Raw genomic sequence first — 19,291 nt, forward strand, 5'->3', positions numbered from 1 at the left:
AGGACCACATTGACAAATGTGTAACCATACGACAGCTTGTTGAAGCGACTAGGTTATCTGTGGGCAGTGTTCTAATATTAATAGAGTATTTAGATTACAGAAAACTTTATTCCTATTGGATGCCACATTTGTTCACAAGCAAGCAGAACCAAATCCATTTGGCCAATCAAACACCGCAGAAAATTTCGCATGCCGAATTTTAATATTCCAGAACTAGATTCGACATCATAATTTTCTATTCTCTATCCAAAGAAAGAAAAACATGTCATTACGTTTCTGACTACGTATTCGTTATAAGTAGAAATTCTCGTAAAGTACTTGAATATTTCATAAGAAGACACCAATTGTGTCACGAAGTTCTTCCAAGACTTGATTCATGCAAGTTATGAACCGATTGGACGGTTGCTTAAATTCTGCATTCTCGGCTGTTCCCTTCATAACTGACAGAAAACAGCTTACTTCTTGCACAACGGGTGCTTGGAGAGAAGGAAACAACTTTCCATTGGTGCTAATGGCACACGATGTACCGAATAAACAATCTCTAGATCATCACATATTTTACATGAAATAAGACTAATAACTTTCCAAAATACCATTCGTACTGTCATAGGATTCGCCATCTGAACGGAATATGCTCATAGGAATTGTGGAAACACATTCTTTTGTGGAGAAGTGCAGTCTCTATGTTGCCTCTAAAGAATACCAAGGTAAATAAATTAGATTTACTCAACAATTGGAGTTATAGTCTTATATTTATTACAGCTATGATCCATGAAGATTAGTATAATGGCTACAGCTCTTTTACCTTCATGTAGATTTTCAGAGTCAGACACACATATATGAATAATTTTGTTCCCAAACTGATCAGAATGGCTAGTCAGAATATGTGTGCCAGAATTCGGTTCCATGTTAGATCACGCATTTATAAGATGCAGTAAGGAGAGTCATGAAGTTTTAATATACTGGTTTTACTCTAGTAGGATTCCGGGTGAATTTTCTGAAGCATCATATGACATTCAAATTGAACTCGGGTTAGGAAAGGTATATAATGTATAATTCAGATATGAAAGGTAACAGTATGGTTTGAAGAAGTGGAAAGAAATCGAGTTTCTAACCATTATCCCTCTCATAGTATTTTCTTGATCATTTTACCTGCACTGGGCCTAGATATTGAGTTCACGTTCAAAAAGACGTACTCTTACTCAACTGCAACTAGTTACACACAGTGAACGCCAACGCTATTACAGTTATGGATCGTTCCCGAAATAGGACTACAGGAAAATGAATGTATATTGGATTGCAGGAAATACATCCGGCGAATGACCACGAAAATCCGCCAACACAACGGAAGATGATCAAGATTATTACCGTGCCCCAATCAAGCCAACACTTGTCTCTTATCAACATTTGTGATGAAATATATTCATAAATAGTATTAACTAGCTTGAACTCCGACTAATTAAGAAAAGAAAAAGATAAAGGTACCAATATCCACGAAATTATAGAAACACATTGGGTATGGAGCAGCACAATATTATCTCTCAAGTTTTACCTCTAAATGAGGGGAAAAACAGATATCCATGTTATCCCGTTTATGGATATACTGCTGAAAAGCCCTGCTGCCAACCTCATTGATTTTTAGGCTGATGGTTTTTTGAATTATTATTGTACAAGCTCTTTTAACGGACTCTGAAGAGCTCACAGAGATCAATAAATGAGAGAGAATGTTTATACCTCATTTGAGTGTACGTAGTGGTCTATGACGAAAATTTATTTTAAATTGACGCTATATAAATCACGTTGATGCCCTAATATTATGCTGGAGTCAACACTTTTTTTTATCTGGGCAAGTACATGGTCTCTCTTAATTATTCGCATATGTTTTATTAGCTTTCTGAGTAATGAAAGTTTACGATACCAAATAAAATCAATAATAACAATACAGTAAACTCCGCATTGTCCGCAAAATTGAGTGACTGTAACCGCGGATAAACCGCAAAATAGCCATAAAAGAACACAAATCGGCACGAAATTCCTTTGGAACACTCTGCATTTACAGTAGATTACTACATATGTAACTATGACCTATCAAGAGCAGTTTTGTGCACTTATAACTGTTTTATTTTACTTTTCTCACTAAAAAACTCAGTCGCCTGTTATTTGTTTTTTTCGAGTTGTTAAAAAGGCTCTTCTTTATTTGTGACTTAAGTTTAGATTTACAAAAATCAACATTTTGTCACAAAGTTTTTAAAGGACATTTCTTTCAATACTGTAATTTATCAGCGCAAGAAAAGGAAGAACAAAAAAAGAAAGAAAATCGTGGATAATCCTTCCGCGTATAATGGACAGTTTATTTTAATAATAATAGTAATTAATATATGTATTTAGGAGTTTTTTCCTGACTAAAGAATCCTTTTAATTACAGGAGTTGTGTCATGGGGCCATGGATGTGCAGATCCTGACTATCCCGGTATTTACGTCAGCATACCACATTATGTAGATTGGATCAAGAATAAAACAGCGGACGGAAGATACTGTGCCAATTAGAAAAAAAGGCTATATCCACATGAACACGAGACAACAAACAATTCAAATATCATTTGTGTGATCTCAACATCATTAAATCCAAATATACATAAAGTGTAATTTTACTTAAACAGTTACATACAGTATATGGTTATTTAGGATTTTTTTTTTGTCTGTTGGACTCTATGTTTTAAATTAGTGTTACATGCAAATATTAGACCAAGATTAATTTTGATCTTTTCAAATTTAACTATATTTGGAAAATGGAAAAAAGATGAAATGTAATTAGAAAAAGGAAAACATTGTTTAAAATAAATCAAAATAATTTGATTACCAAACATGTTAATTATGAACAAATATCACCAATGTAATGGACTATCATAACATTTCTTCGTCTTAATTTTGTTGAATAGGTTTAGCTACCAGCTTAATTATTGCTTGAAAAGTCAGTGTTCATTGCTCAAGTAAAAGTAGGAACATTTAATTTGCGGTATTATTATGGAAAATCAGTCGGACAATAGTCCATTAGGAAGCTCTAGATGAAGATAGGGGGACATTATTACGACGGATATCTCAAAAATAGAAATACAAAGTCCAAACATGATCCAGGTGGCTAAGGACAGAAATCAATGGAGAATTTTTGCGTTGTAACATTGAGCATTCAGTTTCTGTTGGACAATGTGAACACATATTATCATATAAATTACGTAGATTAAGCAACAAAGATGATACTATATGTCAAATCAAGAATGAGATTATATATTGAAACGCAAGCAATATACTATAATTATCTTTATGATTTTTAAAGGAAATTCAAAACATCTTAAGTCTAAACATTTCTTGCTGTTGATGTTAGTGAATCAAAGGGTTTTGATTTTAGGTTACATAGTTTTGAACGAAAGATATATTTAAACTAATGTCTTGCGGTTGTGCTTCTTGGCCTAAAGAAGACGGATAATTATGATTTAGTTAGTGGAATGAAAATGGGAGGGAAAGCAGCAAAAGTACGAGTAATTAACTTCCCTATATCAGGGACAGAAACATTAAGTAGAGGACAGTTAAAACTGAGCACACTCTTCAGAGGGTCTCCAACTCCCAGTGGATTTCGCCTTATGGTTGTCAGTTAAAGACCTGATACAACTCAACTACACAAATCTGATTCCCATTAAGCCATGACTCATTTCTAATTTTGGTACCAGTGTCCAAATTCCCGATCCCAGTTCTTGGGTTCAATCAGTGGTGTATTTACGATTTTGTTCCGGTGGGGGCTTTGCTAACGTAGGGGGGTCTTTGCCTGAAAATGTGAAAATTCAGCAAGATACTTCATATACTTTCCTATAGTAAGTAAGATTTTGGGGAGCTTAAGCCCGGAGTCCTCCCATAAATACGCCACTGGGTTCAATTGACCCTGAGTTCAAGAAATGAGCCCTATAAGTCATTGAGGATGAGAGAATGAGTTACTGAGAGTACGACTGACAACGGAAGAGAGAGAGATTATATATCGAAGTGAAAGATGGTTTATATACAAATCGAAAGCACTAATGATGCCTATTAAGAAACTGTAATAAAAAACTTCCGAATGCATATACTGTGCGTGTTATATTAATATATAGCGTGTCCAGAAAGTCCGTTGCCAACCCTAGAAATCGCAAACGGTGAGTCAGATGCGAAAACAGGAAAACATGTGTTTGACCATTTTAAAAATACAACATATCAAACCAAAAATGTTTTGCCCTAACGCCACCCGCAGGGTCCCAAGCGGGATACAACTCAAACATTGCAAATGGTAAGAGCGTCTAGCAGCATATCATTGGAAAGCTGTTTGGAAATGCAAGAAGACGGAAGAAACTTCGACTCTCTAAAATTACCCTGTGAAAAATAGCAAGCGGGCCAAAATGTTATGAAGAACATCTTTATAAAGTCTATGGCTACCCATATAAATCTGAAACGGTGAGACAGATGTCGAAACAGAAAAACATGTGCACCATCATTTCAAAATTACAATGATCAAATGTAAAAATATTTGTGTCAGGGTCCTCCGCAGGTTCCCACAAGGGAACCTAATAAAAATTTTCAAATGCAAAGTATGTCAACTAACATATCGTTTATAAGTTCTTGTTAAATGAAAGCAAATGGAACAAGTATGGGCGCTCTACGATAACACTATGGGGACATCTTGCATTTTAGTTTTTCTTTCAGTAGTGGGGTGTTCGTTTGTTTTCACTTTAATTCGTGTAGGCAACATAAAGAAAGGAAATGCTTCTACTGTTAGATTCTGCTCTTCGGGGTCCATTAATGTGTAAAGAAAAAAGAAGAGAATAGGAAAAACTACAAGAACGGTAAAACGAAAAGGGACGCAGATTATATATCGAAGTGGAAGATGAATTATACACTAATCGATAGCACTAATTATTTTCATTAAAAGAATGTAATATTATCGGTTTGAATGCTTATACTGTGCGAGTCATATGCCTAAAGAGCAGATTCTCACAGTAGGGACCCAAAGAGCAGAATCTCTTTCTTTGTATTGAGTACAAGAATTAAAGTGCAAACAAACTAAAACCCGATTACAGAAAGAAAAATTAAAACGCAAGATGTTTCCACAGTGTTATCGTAGAGCGTCCAGACGTGTTCCATTTACTTTCATTTAGCAATAGCTTTCAAACGATATGCTACTTAACTCCCCTTGCAGCTTCAAAAGTTTGAGTATGATTCCGTCTGGGACCCTGCGGAGGACCTTGGGATAATTTTCTTTTTACTTTCAATCATTATACATTTGAAATAATGACAAGCGTGCTTTTCTGTTTTGACATCTGTTGCTCCGTCTCAGATTTATGGGGGTGGCCATAGACTTTACAATGACAAATTTTGATATTTGACATTTTGACAGGTCGCTATTTTGCATAAGGTAATTTTAGAGAGTCGAGACTTTTCCATCTTCTTACATTTCCAAACAGCTTTCCAACGATATGCTACTTGACCCACGCACCTTTTGCAATTTTTGAGTTAGACCCCGCCTGGGGCCCTGCTGGTAGCCCTAGGGCAACACTTTTTGCTTTGATACGTTGTACTTTTAAAATAATCAAACACGTATTTTTTTTCGCATCTGTCTCACCGTTTGCGATTTCTATGGGTGGCAACGGACTTTCTGAACACTCTTATAATGGTATAGGTTCGATTACCATGTGTCTCTATTCCGGATAAGCCATTTTATGACGGTAAGATCTCTGTCCGTATGAGGCAAGAGCCAAGATACGACGGCAGTTCGGGTTCGGTGGCAACTTATTCTAAATAAACTGAGATTCGAACCACTATATTTCAGAGCGGGAGTATAGAGACAAGAACACAGTAAAGTCTTTCTCCGTGTGCAAACCGTCACTGAAGTTACGGCTGCACATTAACTTTCAATTATTTGTCGTCTCAAACAGTCTTGGTTCGGACAATAAACATGTCTCTTATAACCTCTATACGGATCTACAAAATGAAAATATGAATAAATTGACCACACAGTTGTTGTCCAAAGAGCAAGTGTAAAGTTGTACTGTACTAAATCAATTCTACAACACACAAATTAACGCAAAGTTTACATAACTAAAATCAAGTCTTACCTGAGATATTATTTAATAAAATATCACCATATATTCCGATAATAAATATTTAATTAATCACATATTAAACATATTAATAGCACTATTTACATTATTCGTTGATTTTAATCTAATTGATCTTTTCCGTACAGATTTATTTCACAAAAAAGAAGGAAAGATTAACTGATACAGGAATTAATCATTTATTATAACTTTATCACTAGTAATCACATTATTTTGTACTATGAAGTGCGTGGTACGTATATTAGTATTTAATTAGAGGCCCAAGGTGAACGTTCGGAATGCGCGCGTGTTTATTTTTCGCATTGTCCGAGTCGCGTAAATAATTGTTGAATTCAAGTCGATTATCCGAGGATGTAGGAGCAATCCACTTATTATTCAATGGCGAGAAGTTCCAATTTCCGTCTTCTAGTGGGTGGATCCTCCATGTACATTAATATTTTCCATGGATTGGAATGCACACATTTGTAAAGCACGCCATTTATCTTATCCTCTCACACGTTCGTATTTTCAAGATGCATTTTTAAAGCTAATCTTACGATAAAGCATCAACTACCATATTTAAAAATGTTAATAACATAATTTGTTGTATTTCGTCGCACTTGAGATTCACTTTCTCACTTCAGAACATCCTGTTGACTTTTATATATTCATATAAAACATAAAAAGGCTCCACTTAGATTATTGAGCCAGAATCATACGAAAAGGCAGGTAATCCTTTTAGTTCCCAAGTCTGACTGCTCGCGCTCTTATAGCGCCAAGCTCTGCTCATGCAATAAAGGCGTAAGAATACACTAAAAAAATTCCCACAAAACGTTTAGTTTTTAGGTAGTTGCTTCACTAATAAAAATTGATTAATTTATTATATCATTATTGAGAACACATTAACCAGTTATTTATATGGCAATATGAATAATAAGTGTTTTTTTATAAAATATGCACGTTGTAGCATATAATCCGCTTCTGCCTTCTAGTCTTGCAGTTCAGCTTCCGAAGTTGGGGAAAAGGAAATTGAGTTGAATTCTTCATCCATATTTAACCATATGAAGAGAAAAGTAGGCGGGCAACCACACACACAAATAGAAAGATTTCTGAGCGAGAAACTTCGCAGCATTGTAATTCCAAGAGTTTTGTTTCAGTGTGCACTAATTCCAAGAAATCCTCTTCCATATATGAGGGTTATTCAAAATGTTATAACGCTGGAATTATACCCTATATATTCCTATAACTCGCATAGTATATGCATTAGAAAAATTATTATTACAGTTTCTTAATAGACGTCTTTAGTGATTTCGATTGGTGTAGGTGTATAAACCATCTTCCACTTCGATATATAATCTCCCTCTCTTTCCTTGTGAGTCTAAGCCAGAGTCTTGGCAAGTGTGTGCAATAATGAGGCTAGTGAGCAAGAATCACTGACCCAATGAGTTTAATCAGCACGACATCGAGCTAATGCAAATAGCGTTTAGGCCAGTGAACTCGAAATAGTTCGAATCTTCTGTCAACATTTGTGGGAGACGGGTAAAACCGTTCACATATTTTTTTAACAGCTGTTAAAAATATTTATGAAATTTAAAAACAATTTTGTTATTTATCGGCCCGGTGGTACCACGCTGGCATTTTCAGCCCTTTTTGTAAAAAAGTTGGTACAATTCTACCCAATTCAGGACCATTTAACAAATACTTGTCACATTTTCAAAAGCGTCACTGAGACTTTTTGGACTCTTAAGAAGTGCTGTTGAACATTCATTTTGTGCCGTTGCAACCCATAATGCTAGAAAATTTGTGTGGAAAATCCGTAATTCGAACTATACTGGGAAACAAATGACGCCAGATGGACGCATACGCGCCGCTCGTGAAGGAGACCAGAAAGAAGCAGAGTGGTGGAAATATTATCTTGAAATCTTAAAAAAAAAAAAAATGAAGCACACACATACACGTTGAATCAAGTGTTAAATATTCTGAAGAAGACCAGCGTGTGCTTTGGTAAGACTATATTTGTCGTTCCAAAGATTCTACACCAAAACGATAATAGGACGAAAAATAAATTGACATAGTTGCTGGCTTACCGGGCTAAGTTGTTTAGTAGTGCCGTCATATTGACGAATATAAAAATACCCGAACATTTATGTGATTTTATAGATATATATGCCTATATCGACGCGTTGATTTGGACTCTTAGAAGACGAAGGGGAAAGGTTATAGAATTTCACCTCTTTCAATTTTGTCTTATAGAGTCATGTAGTACACTGGCATAAAATTCAGCCCTTTTGTTTCAATTTGGTACTATTTTTCAGCCTACTTCAGAGCTAGGACTATGGCAACACTGGATTAGACCAAATTGTACACTCTTTAGTTAAAATGAATGCCATTGTCAATACAATATTTTGTTTTGTACAAGCACTGTGCAAGGCAACGCATCTGATATATGGCAGAGACTATCTGTGAAGTGAATCATGACACCGCCACGCCTCCGAAACGGAAGTGCAAATTTAATTTAAATATACGGAAAGAATATACTTTCATTTAAAAAATGCAAATTCGGGTCCCAAATGAAATCTGGGGGTCAGGTTTACCCTCCCCTTCAGCCCGGATTCATTAGCGTCCCATTCTTGCAAACTAAAATTATGGTCACTTTGATTCTACACTCATCTTCCAGGAAGCGAACGGCCCCCTCCAAACGATCCTTCTGGATTTGCTAGTGTTCCTATATAATATAGTGTTCCTATATAATATTTTAAATTTTCTTTCCGAATTATTGATAATTGTTAATTGTCAATAATTGGTGTGTGCTGTGTTTACTAAAAGATAAATGTGACGTCTGAAAATGGTTGGAACAACAACGAATAAAACAAGTGGTTTAACATACAGATGTCAGTCACAGGAAATGAAATAAAACACACGGTGCTATTTCGAAGGCGAGATAGGAAATAAAGAAATACCCTCCTTTTTTCCCGTAGAACAGATGCTCAAGTGCATTTCAAATTTTCTGAAAGATAGTGCATAAACTATTATTCACGTCATTGGAAAAAAATTCAAATACACTAACGACACTTTTTTCAGTATCATTTATAATACCTGGTAAAAAGAAGAAAAAAGTGCCACTAGCAAGTCCAAAATGAACTGTAGATGATTTTGCGAGGTATGCAATTCGACCTTACATTTTTACACGGCACAACAAATGAAGTACCCAACTTTCCATTCTCTCCTCTTCGTTAAGAACGAGTGGGAAGACAAGTCTGTGCAAAGTACTTTTAAGAAGATAGTGTATCGATATAAGAAATTTTAGGAGAGAATGTTTTACAAGGGAGAAAGGATATATAACGAAATACTTTAGTTTGTATTATATTTACCTGTACCGTGGGCAAAAAGTGCTCATAAATATGTAATATACTTAGTAGAATGTTCATTTTAAAATTAACAGAAAAGAAGAATGTTTTTAATATATGTAAGAGATTATTATGGGATAGTTGTGGCTATGTACATGTTATGTGTTGACCTAGTTAAGTGAATTTATGTATTTCACGGTTTTAAAAAGGAATATTTAAGACATATCAAGCAATAAAGGTGAGGCTAATGATTTTTGAATATCTGAGTTGATTCTTGCATAAAGAAAAGTTATTATCGCTTCGTAACTTATATTTTACCAGACGGACCAGGTTGACGACGCTTTTCTATAGAGTCGTTATAAAAATTTGGTTTACCAAACCCGGGACTTTTGAAAATTCAGTTCCCGAAGAAGGAAAGTAGGGCTGAATTTACTTGGATATTACCATTTATGAATACGAACTTAACCGTATTACGAAGCGGTAAGGTCATCAAAAGAAAAATGGATAGTGAAATAGTGCAACAGGAATCTAATACCAGTAATCCAGGTGAAATTAGTGCAACACCAAGTTTGTCATCTGAGGATCGACTTTTGTTAGCTGTGCAGCGACAAATTATGCAAATGACGACTGAGATAAAACAAACCATGGAACAGAAGCTCAATGAATCTAACACAAACATGGAACAGAAGTTCTATGAAGCTAACCAGACCATGGAAAAGAAGATAGAACTGAAATTTAATGAAGCTAGCAAGCAGTATGAAGAATTAAGTAAACGAATAGAACGGATAGAACTGAAATCAGACGATACGAAACAAACAATCGTCCAGGTGATGAACGACATATCCTCGCAGTTTGAAGAGAAGTTAAAAAGGTTAGCCGATGAGTGTCAAGAAAAGCACGATCATCAAAATCATGAAATCTGTGCTGTAAAAAAGGATTTAACGTTAATAGAATCTTCCGTTAAACATCAAAAGATCCAGTTGGCTACTATGCAGGAAGAAATTAAAACGTTACAGGCTAGAGATAACATTTATCGCAATAATCTGGGCAGTGATCGCTTCGAGTTTCCCCAATCACCGGATATAAATACGCCTTCGCCGGAATCTGAGGAGGATATTATATTAGAGGAAAATTGTCCGAAGATCACTGATGAACGAAATATAAATGGTATCATGACACAGCACGCTACGGACCGGAACAATCACACCACAAGAACAAGGAGTGAGAAAAGAAAGGTAAAGCTAAGTGTCAAGATGAGCGAAATCAAAGCCATGAGTAAATTTAGTGGTAAGTGCAATGAAAATGCTAGTTCTTTCTTAGAGAAGTTCCAAGACGAATACAGTATAATGTCTATCGACCGATCACAATACATGAAATTAATACCCCATGTATTACTCCCACCTTGTTCCTTATGGTTTAAGGCAATACGTGATCACATTAGTACATATGAGGAATTTAAAGCGGCATTGATCGCGAATAACGAAAATGACTTTTTGCTGGCAAACAGAGATGCCACTCTTAGAAATCAACATTTCAATCCTCGATTGCACAAATCTATTGTAGAGTTTGTTATAAATGTCTATAATGAATTAAAGGTTGTTAATCCCTTGCAATCGGAATCAAGAATAATTGCATCGATTCGCAATTTGCTTCCATTTAAATTACAGCAGATCTTATTTTCCACACAGTGTATGAGTTTCAGTCATTTATTAATGCTTGTACAATGCTACGAAACTCAATACCATGCTATGAATCTAACACAATCAGGAATGGGTAAAAATAAGAATAATTCAGATCATTTGGTCCCTGTTCGGAATTTGAATATCCGAAGTGTGAATAATAATGAACCGAACCTAAGACGAGTATACTCTAGCAATCAAAATGAACAAAATAGACAAGGTTATGTAGGGAATCCGCCTAACCTAATTAATCGTAATAATTCCTATGTTAGACCATATAGTCAAAATAGGTTTAAAAATAGACGAAATGTATGGAGAAATTCCACCAACGCAGCGAACTACGTGGATAGAAGTAATGGAAGGATAAGAGATGGCACTTCACATCAAGATCCAGGTATTGAAGTAATTTCTGTACAAAACAATAATACAGGACATAATCATGATTGTGCTGTACAGTGTACCCTATTGGAACCCTACTCGAGTATGAATTTAAACTAATTGCGGCTGATATGGTAGGGGTTAAACCCATGTCAGCTGTAGGTTCTCATGAGCATTTATCTAAAAATTTAAGCGATAATTTCTATGAACATTTATCTTCCAATTTACCGGTTCATGCTAATTATGAAAATGATCTTTCCTATGACGTTTCTGTGAATAACTATTCGGAAATAGCAATTAACAGGTGTCAATATCAATTTATACCTGTTGTAAATCGTTGTTGGTTTGAAGACGATACTGTCAATGATGGTTTTAATATCGAAGAAAATTTTGTATTTTTAAAATCATATAGTACTGCTAAAATACCTATTAAAGTCAATGGATTAAGTACCGAAGCTTTACTCGATACGGGAGCAAATGCCTCTCTATTATCGTATTCATGGTGGAAAGTAATCACTAGTAATTATTCGAATCCTAAGCTACAAAAGGCTGAGAACCTTATTATAGTTGATTTTACCGGTAAACATAAAAAGAGAGTAGCAGGAATTACCCGTGTGTCAATATCTATCCAAGATTTCGAAATATCAATCCCTATTCTGGTTATCAAAGATCTTAACGAGAACTTAATTATGGGCTTAGATTTACTATCCCAATTACGAGTCATGCTTGATTTTAAAAACCAAACTTTGACGATACCGGGTATACCTCAGAAAATTGTTCAAAAACTGCTTCCAAAATTAGATAATAGCGCTTGCCAATATAATGATCCGTCTCCTATAGTGAATAATGTTTCTATTAGTGAAAAAGGTGATAAATTAAATGATCAACGATTGGAAAAGACACAAAATTTGATGAATGTAAAGGATGATGTAGTATTTTCTGAACATGTTAAATCTCTCGAAAGCAGCCTTGATTTTGCTGATAATACCGTAATAGCAGACTTTAAGAACATTTTATATAAACATAGAAAGGTCTTTTCAGAACGTCCTGGATGCTGCAAGGATTTTGTTTATTCTTTTAAAGTTAAAACTGATAAACCTATAGTAACCAAGCCCTATATAATTCCATATAGATACAGAGAGAATGTACGTCAACAAATAGCAGATATGTTAAGAGATGGGATCATTAGGCCTTCAAGGAGCGTCCACCTTAATCCATTACATGTTGTTCCAAAGAAAAATGGTTCTCTACGTGTGGTATTAGATTTGAGGCGAACTAACGGTCACATTGATCTGGAACAAGTGAGGTATCCTCCAGTAGAAGAAATACTAGCTTCTTTACAAGGGAACACCGTATTCGGAAATTTAGACCTAGTAATGGCGTATAATCAGGTCGAGTTACACGAAGATTCAAAACCATTTACAGCATTTAGTTTTGAAGGTCACTTGTATGAATACAATCGTGTAGTCTTTGGGCTTATCAATGGTAGTGCAGCATTAGCATCCTGCTTGAACAAAGTTCTAGGTCAAGACTTGCGTAGCAACGTGATAACGTATGCTGATGATATCTTAATCATGGGGAAAAATCCACATGAATATTTGAAGTATTTAGATATAGTTTTAGACAGATTGGAAAGTTCAGGCCTTACTATCAATTTACAGAAATCCAAGTTTTTGCAGAATTCTATAGAATTTCTTGGGTACCAAATTGATGCCTCTGGTTTGCAATTCAGTCAATCTAAAGTTCAAGCCATAGAAGATCTGCCTGCTCCAGTAAATGTGAAACAGACACGACAAATATTAGGACTCTTCAATTGGTTTCGCAAAGCCATCCCGCGATTTGCTGAGATAGCCCAGCCTTTATTTATGATCATAAAGAAGGGTATACCATGGCAATGGGGTCCGATCCAGGAACACAGTTTTAATAAATTGAAGGAGTGTGTAAAACGAAATATCCATTTGAATCACCCCAGATACGACGTTCCTTTTTACGTACAATGTGATGGTTCCCAACTTGGAATCTCTGCAGTACTCTGGCAGCCTAACCCAACTATGCAGGAACCAGCTGTTATACATTGCGCTAGCCGTACTTTAAAGAAAGCTGAAAAGGGATACACTACAACAGAAATTGAACTTTTGGCTGTACGTTTTGCTATACAAAAATTCGCTCCCTATCTGAGCGGATGTCATTTCATAGTACTTACTGACCATAATTCATTGCGATATCTTAATAGCGTACAGGGGTATAATAACAGATTACTTCGCTGGTCGTTAGATCTGCAAGCTTATGATTTCGAAGTGCAACACATTAAAGGAGTGGATAATGGACCCGTAGATACTTTATCACGCCTGTTTCCTGGAGAAGAGCAACATATTTTGTCTATTAATGAATTTAAGATCTTACAAGATGAAATAGCTACCATTTCAATAGAAGATTTAAGAGAACATCAAATAAAGTATCATGAATACCAACAAATCATGGAACATTTATCTTCATGTGGCGATGGATGTAGTTGTCCCAAGCACTGGAATTCCAGATTTAAATTAAATAACGGAATCTTACTCATTAAGGATTTTAAGTTCAAATCTAGGAACAAAATTTGTATTCCACCTACGTTAACAGCACGCATCTTAAAGGCCTACCATGACGATTTTGGACATTTTGGGTATGTAAAGGTATGTGCCTTGATTAATAAATCTTTTTATTGGAAAGGAATGCGAGCTCAGGTCAAAAATTATATCAATGACTGTATCGAGTGTATGCAAATTAAGCATAATTATCAGGCTATACAAAAACCAATGCTTTCAATAACACCGGAGAGACCACATTCATTTCTATCGATTGATTTATATGGACCGTTACCCAGAGCAGCTACTGGAGAAGTTTATTTGTTAACAACAATGGATATCTTTTCACGATATGTGGTAGCTTACCCATTGCGCAAAGCAACCTCCGCTGCTATAGTGAATAAAATTCTAAATGTATACATTCCACACTGTGGCCCTATCGAGCATATATTATGCGATAACGGCTCACAATTCAAAAGTGATGTGTTTCTCAAAGCCATGAATAAGGCCAACATTAAAATTCATTTTGTGACTCCGTACCACCCAAGTAGCTCCGTAGTAGAAAATGTACATCGCAATTTCGGTATGTTGTCTCGGCACTTTTGTAAGGATAAACATGCTGAATGGATGAAGCATGTCAACCAAATTACGTACCTTTTGAACCATTCTATATCAGACACTTTAGGTGTGTCTCCTGCTAAGGTGCATAATGGCTCTGATGTAATTTTCCCTGTGGAACAACATTTTGATGTCAAATTAGAAGATTCGACAATTATAGACTCATCCAATTTAGTGAACATGGTTAAGATCCGAAGACACAACAAGTTTTTGAAACGTAATTCGCAAGTAGAGTCGTTACAAGAAGGAAAATATCGGATCAAGGTCAACGATTTAGTTTTCGTTAAACAACATCCGCAGAGTAATATGTTGTTAAAGAAAATCTACAAATTTTGTGACATTTTCTCAGGTCCTTATTTATGTTTTAAGGAGATAAATCCTAAAGTCTTCGAACTGTTAAACGCTAAAACGGGGAGGTCAATTGGACTTCGCAATATAGATGAGTTAAAGGTTTGGAAGCCTACTCCGTATACAAAGGAAAAATGGATGCATCTAGTTAAAGAGTTAGTAGCACCCAACATTCTTGATCAAATAAATAAGAATGAAAAATAACAATAGTAATGAAAAATGTGTTTATTTAATAACAAAAAGCTGTCTTTTGTTTCTGTAAAATAAATTTATTTACTTCCATTTGATTATTCAAACGTAGGTTATGTTTAATTTTTATTCTTTCTTATTAATGTGAAGAATCATAATTCAATTTATAATTAGTTAAAGGCAAAAAAAAAAATTACTTTATATCAGATTGATTTGTGTTTAATTGTCAAAGATTATGTTAAGAATAAGATCCATTCTATAAAATCAATTATTCAATAACTACCTTGAATGAAATTCTTCTTTATTTATGACATCTTAATGCTACTATGTATACATTACAATTGCAACATCTAACTTATTTGTTATACAATGCGCCCGAAAAGAATAAATATTATTTGTCACATCATCGTTTGTAATAATGATCGAAACTAGTAATCTTGATAATTTGTGTTTCACCCTCGTTAATTATATTTCTAAGCGACGATGTTTTTTTTTAATGATAAAGAATAAATAATAATGTAATAAAAGAGAAATATTAATGAAATCAAAGATTTATTGTAAATGTATTTATGTGAATGATAATAACTAATATTTTATATATATGAGGGTTAACCAAAAAAGTAATGAAGATATATACGAGGTGTGATCAAAATATAAAGAACATATGTAATGTACGAACATTAATTTAATCAGACCAGTGGTTCTTGAATATAAAAGCCAAGCCTACTCATGACTTTTATATTCAGTCCCTTTGTCGGGCGACATTTTCTATAACGAAATACTTTAGTTTGTATTATATTTACCTGTACCGTGGGCAAAAAGTGCTCATAAATATGTAATATACTTAGTAGAATGTTCATTTTAAAATTAACAGAAAAGAAGAATGTTTTTAATATATGTAAGAGATTATTATGGGATAGTTGTGGCTATGTACATGTTATGTGTTGACCTAGTCAAGTGAATTTATGTATTTCACGGTTTTAAAAAGGAATATTTAAGACATATCAAGCAATAAAGGTGAGGCTAATGATTTTTGAATATCTGAGTTGATTCTTGCATAAAGAAAAGTTATTATCGCTTCGTAACTTATATTTTACCAGACGGACCAGGTTGACGACGCTTTTCTATAGAGTCGTTATAGATATTGTTGTAATACGGTGTTGTTTATTGAGAGAGAGGCCAGTGTCGAAGCTGAGAAAGGAAATGTGGTAAATATTAATTACCCAAATAGCAAATATGGGGCCGCGGTGGCTCACTGGTAGAGTGTTCACCTCTGGTGCATGGGGTCCCGGGATCAACCGTGGTCCCGGCAAGTGAACTTTGTGGTGAACAAACACTGTGTGCGTGGGTTTGTCGGGACTCTCCCGTTTCCTCCCACTTACTTCATTCCACCATTTCATTCATTTCCTATAATCACAGTCTCCTTTAACCTAACCGGCATAAAACTCAGTGGGACGTAAAACTCAAAGATTTCATTTCATTTTTTCAAATAGCAAATGCTACACTGACTCGACACGTAAAAGTACAAAGCCTGTCCCAATTGGTAAAAAGATAGGGATTGGTTTTCTTACATGCATGCAGATCTGAAGGTTGCATATATTGTTTTATATCACGTAAGACGGAAAAAGTTTCGTATTTTGTGTAACCTCAATGCAAAAGCAATTTTAATAATCTATTATTATTATTCTTTTTTTAAGATTTATCATGGAAAGATTTGTCGTTATCGTGGGAATTAAGCCTTTCGGACCCGGGTGGCCAAAGTAGCACACACGGGTGTCACTTTTGTAATCCGCTCGTGTGTGGACACTAATTAAGATGAGTTTGTTTGGCCAAATATGATTGGGCTGTGGTTTATCATATTAGTTTGTTTTTCCTCTGAGTGTCGAATTTCCTTCTCAAATTTCAGCCCAAAATCAAAAATTCGAGAATTTTCGAATTTCGGATTTTATTTTTTATTTTTTTCCTATAGCTTGCTGCGTTGTAGAGAGATCTCCTTAAGACTTGTCATGTAGATACCACGGATAAATACCTAATTATTGACATCAATTGGACCGGCCCGTGCGTAGTGTTACTAACTAGGGAAATTAAAATTTCCCTTAATTTGGGCAAACAATTCGAAGTTTTATAAATTTTTGTTTATAAACCCGTACCTATGCGTCCGAGTGCAAGTCAACTTACGCCAGTCTAACACTGATCCTTACTGAATAAAACCAGATATAGATCGTTACAATAGCGTAATTAGGGGGCTCACGAAAAATTCTTATTTAGATACTAACCCATGATTTTTCTAGTTTTTTCCTACTTTTCTGTTTACCGTGATGCATTTTTTTTTTTTTTGTAATTAGAAGCTTTGTTTCTTAAATATCGTCATGATACTTGTATGATATATTAGCGATCTGCCAATGTTATTTTAAGATAGTTTTCGTCTGTCTGGTAGCAGTGTTGTCAGCCACTGAAAATTCAAGATTTTAGGGGGAAAATTTTAGGAAAATTTCCCTTTTTCCCCATTATTACTCTCTTGTTGAATCCCTCTGAACATACGTACCACTGTCTGAAAGTCTCGTCCTTATCCTACACAACGCATCATAAAACGTTTCAGTAGGATTATTAGGGAAAATGCAGTTGAGGTTTATAATAAACCATGTATTGTAAATGGTAAGAAAATTTTGAATTTCTGAGGTAGAATTATATATTTTTTAAAATTTCATGTTTATTTTGTTAGATATCGCATTGATACTTGTAGAATGTATTAGTAGGGTAACATAGTTTATTTTCAGATAGTTTTCCTCTGCTGGTAGCAGTGTTTCCAGAACAAGAAAGTTAATTCCCGACTTTAGGTGAAAAATTCGGAAAATTCCCCTTTACTCCCTTTATTATTTCTCTCTTGCTGACTACAGTTTAACAAACATACCACTATTGGCAAGCGTTCTCTTTGGCCTACAGAACGCACCACAAAATGTTTCAATAGCATAATTAGGTAAGCTGTAGCCCCGGCATATTTGTTGATTTTTACTTCTGAGACGTAAAAACGTCAAAATCATGTGTATGATGACAGATATTTTTTTGGTTCTCTCTTTGTATAGCAGCCAGCGACTTCAGGTTTTTACTGTATCTTATCAACACACCAAAGAGCTTTTAGGTGACTTGGGCCAATGTGGTACTAGTGGTGCCAGCTACAAAATGCCTTGAATTTCGATTAGGAAATTTTTTGTCAAATTTTACCCTTACATTTCCCTCTATAATTTCCCTTTCTTCGGCAACACTGCAATCTAACTTACACTAAGAAATATCCACATTTCTGCTATAAAAAACAAGGCCTTAACCGTATCAATCGGTTAAACAGTTTTTGAGCAATAACTCACTAACTGAAAATTTACGAAAACGCCAAAAATAACCTGGTTTCGAAAGGATTAAAAGAATGTTATCTTCTCGGGGTGGGCTACTAGAGATACAATCATATATACATGTGGTTGGAGAGGTCCATCACTACACCATGTGCTCTGTTCAACTGGAGAAGGCATATTCCGTTAATTGTAATGTAATGGATGCTAATCCTTTTCCGAAATGATAAATTACTCTTATAAAGCTATTCCCGTACCCCTTCATATCTATATCCTTCAGTCACTTTTCTCGCACAACTTATTTTAACTGTCTTACCCTACCTATGAGCATCCAATTTAGATAGACATGTGTCCAGGAAGGTAGCGAAACTTAATCTCAAGTGACAGAAACCCAACCATTCCACATGCTTAGAATGAGGCAGAGGTACAATACATTTTGTAATATTACGGAAACATTTGTATGTTACTCATTTGGCTATCGCTGTCATAGTTCCAAGTATTGTGATAGATCGAGTACCTACGTAACAGTACATAACGAGGTGTTGATTCTTGTCACTCGTATTCTGATGACAGAATAAAGCAACAAGAACTACTAATCTCACGTTATGAATCAATACGGCAAAAACCTCCGATGTAGTGGCAAATATACTGTAATAACAGAAAGGGATGTTTAGTATCAATAAAGTAGATTGAGAAAAATGATTGAGT

The 19,291-nt window shown here is 35.1% G+C and overlaps 1 protein-coding gene across 1 annotated transcript in view; it reads left to right on the forward strand.

The window, feature by feature from the left end:
• Positions 1 to 2,687, forward strand: part of LOC145684789 (trypsin-1-like) — a 54,367-nt gene extending 51,680 nt beyond the window's left edge. The window contains exon 7 of the mRNA XM_081757159.1: positions 2,426 to 2,687. Within this exon, the coding sequence (XP_081613285.1) occupies positions 2,426 to 2,547 (122 nt within the window). The 3' untranslated portion in view covers positions 2,548 to 2,687. The remainder of the gene's footprint in view (positions 1 to 2,425) is intronic.
• The last annotated feature ends 16,604 nt before the right edge of the window (positions 2,688 to 19,291 follow it).

This window comes from Thermobia domestica, chromosome 5, assembly GCF_964235325.1.
Source record: "Thermobia domestica chromosome 5, izTheDome1.hap1.1, whole genome shotgun sequence".
In the NCBI taxonomy this organism is placed as follows: domain Eukaryota; kingdom Metazoa; phylum Arthropoda; class Insecta; order Zygentoma; family Lepismatidae; genus Thermobia; species Thermobia domestica.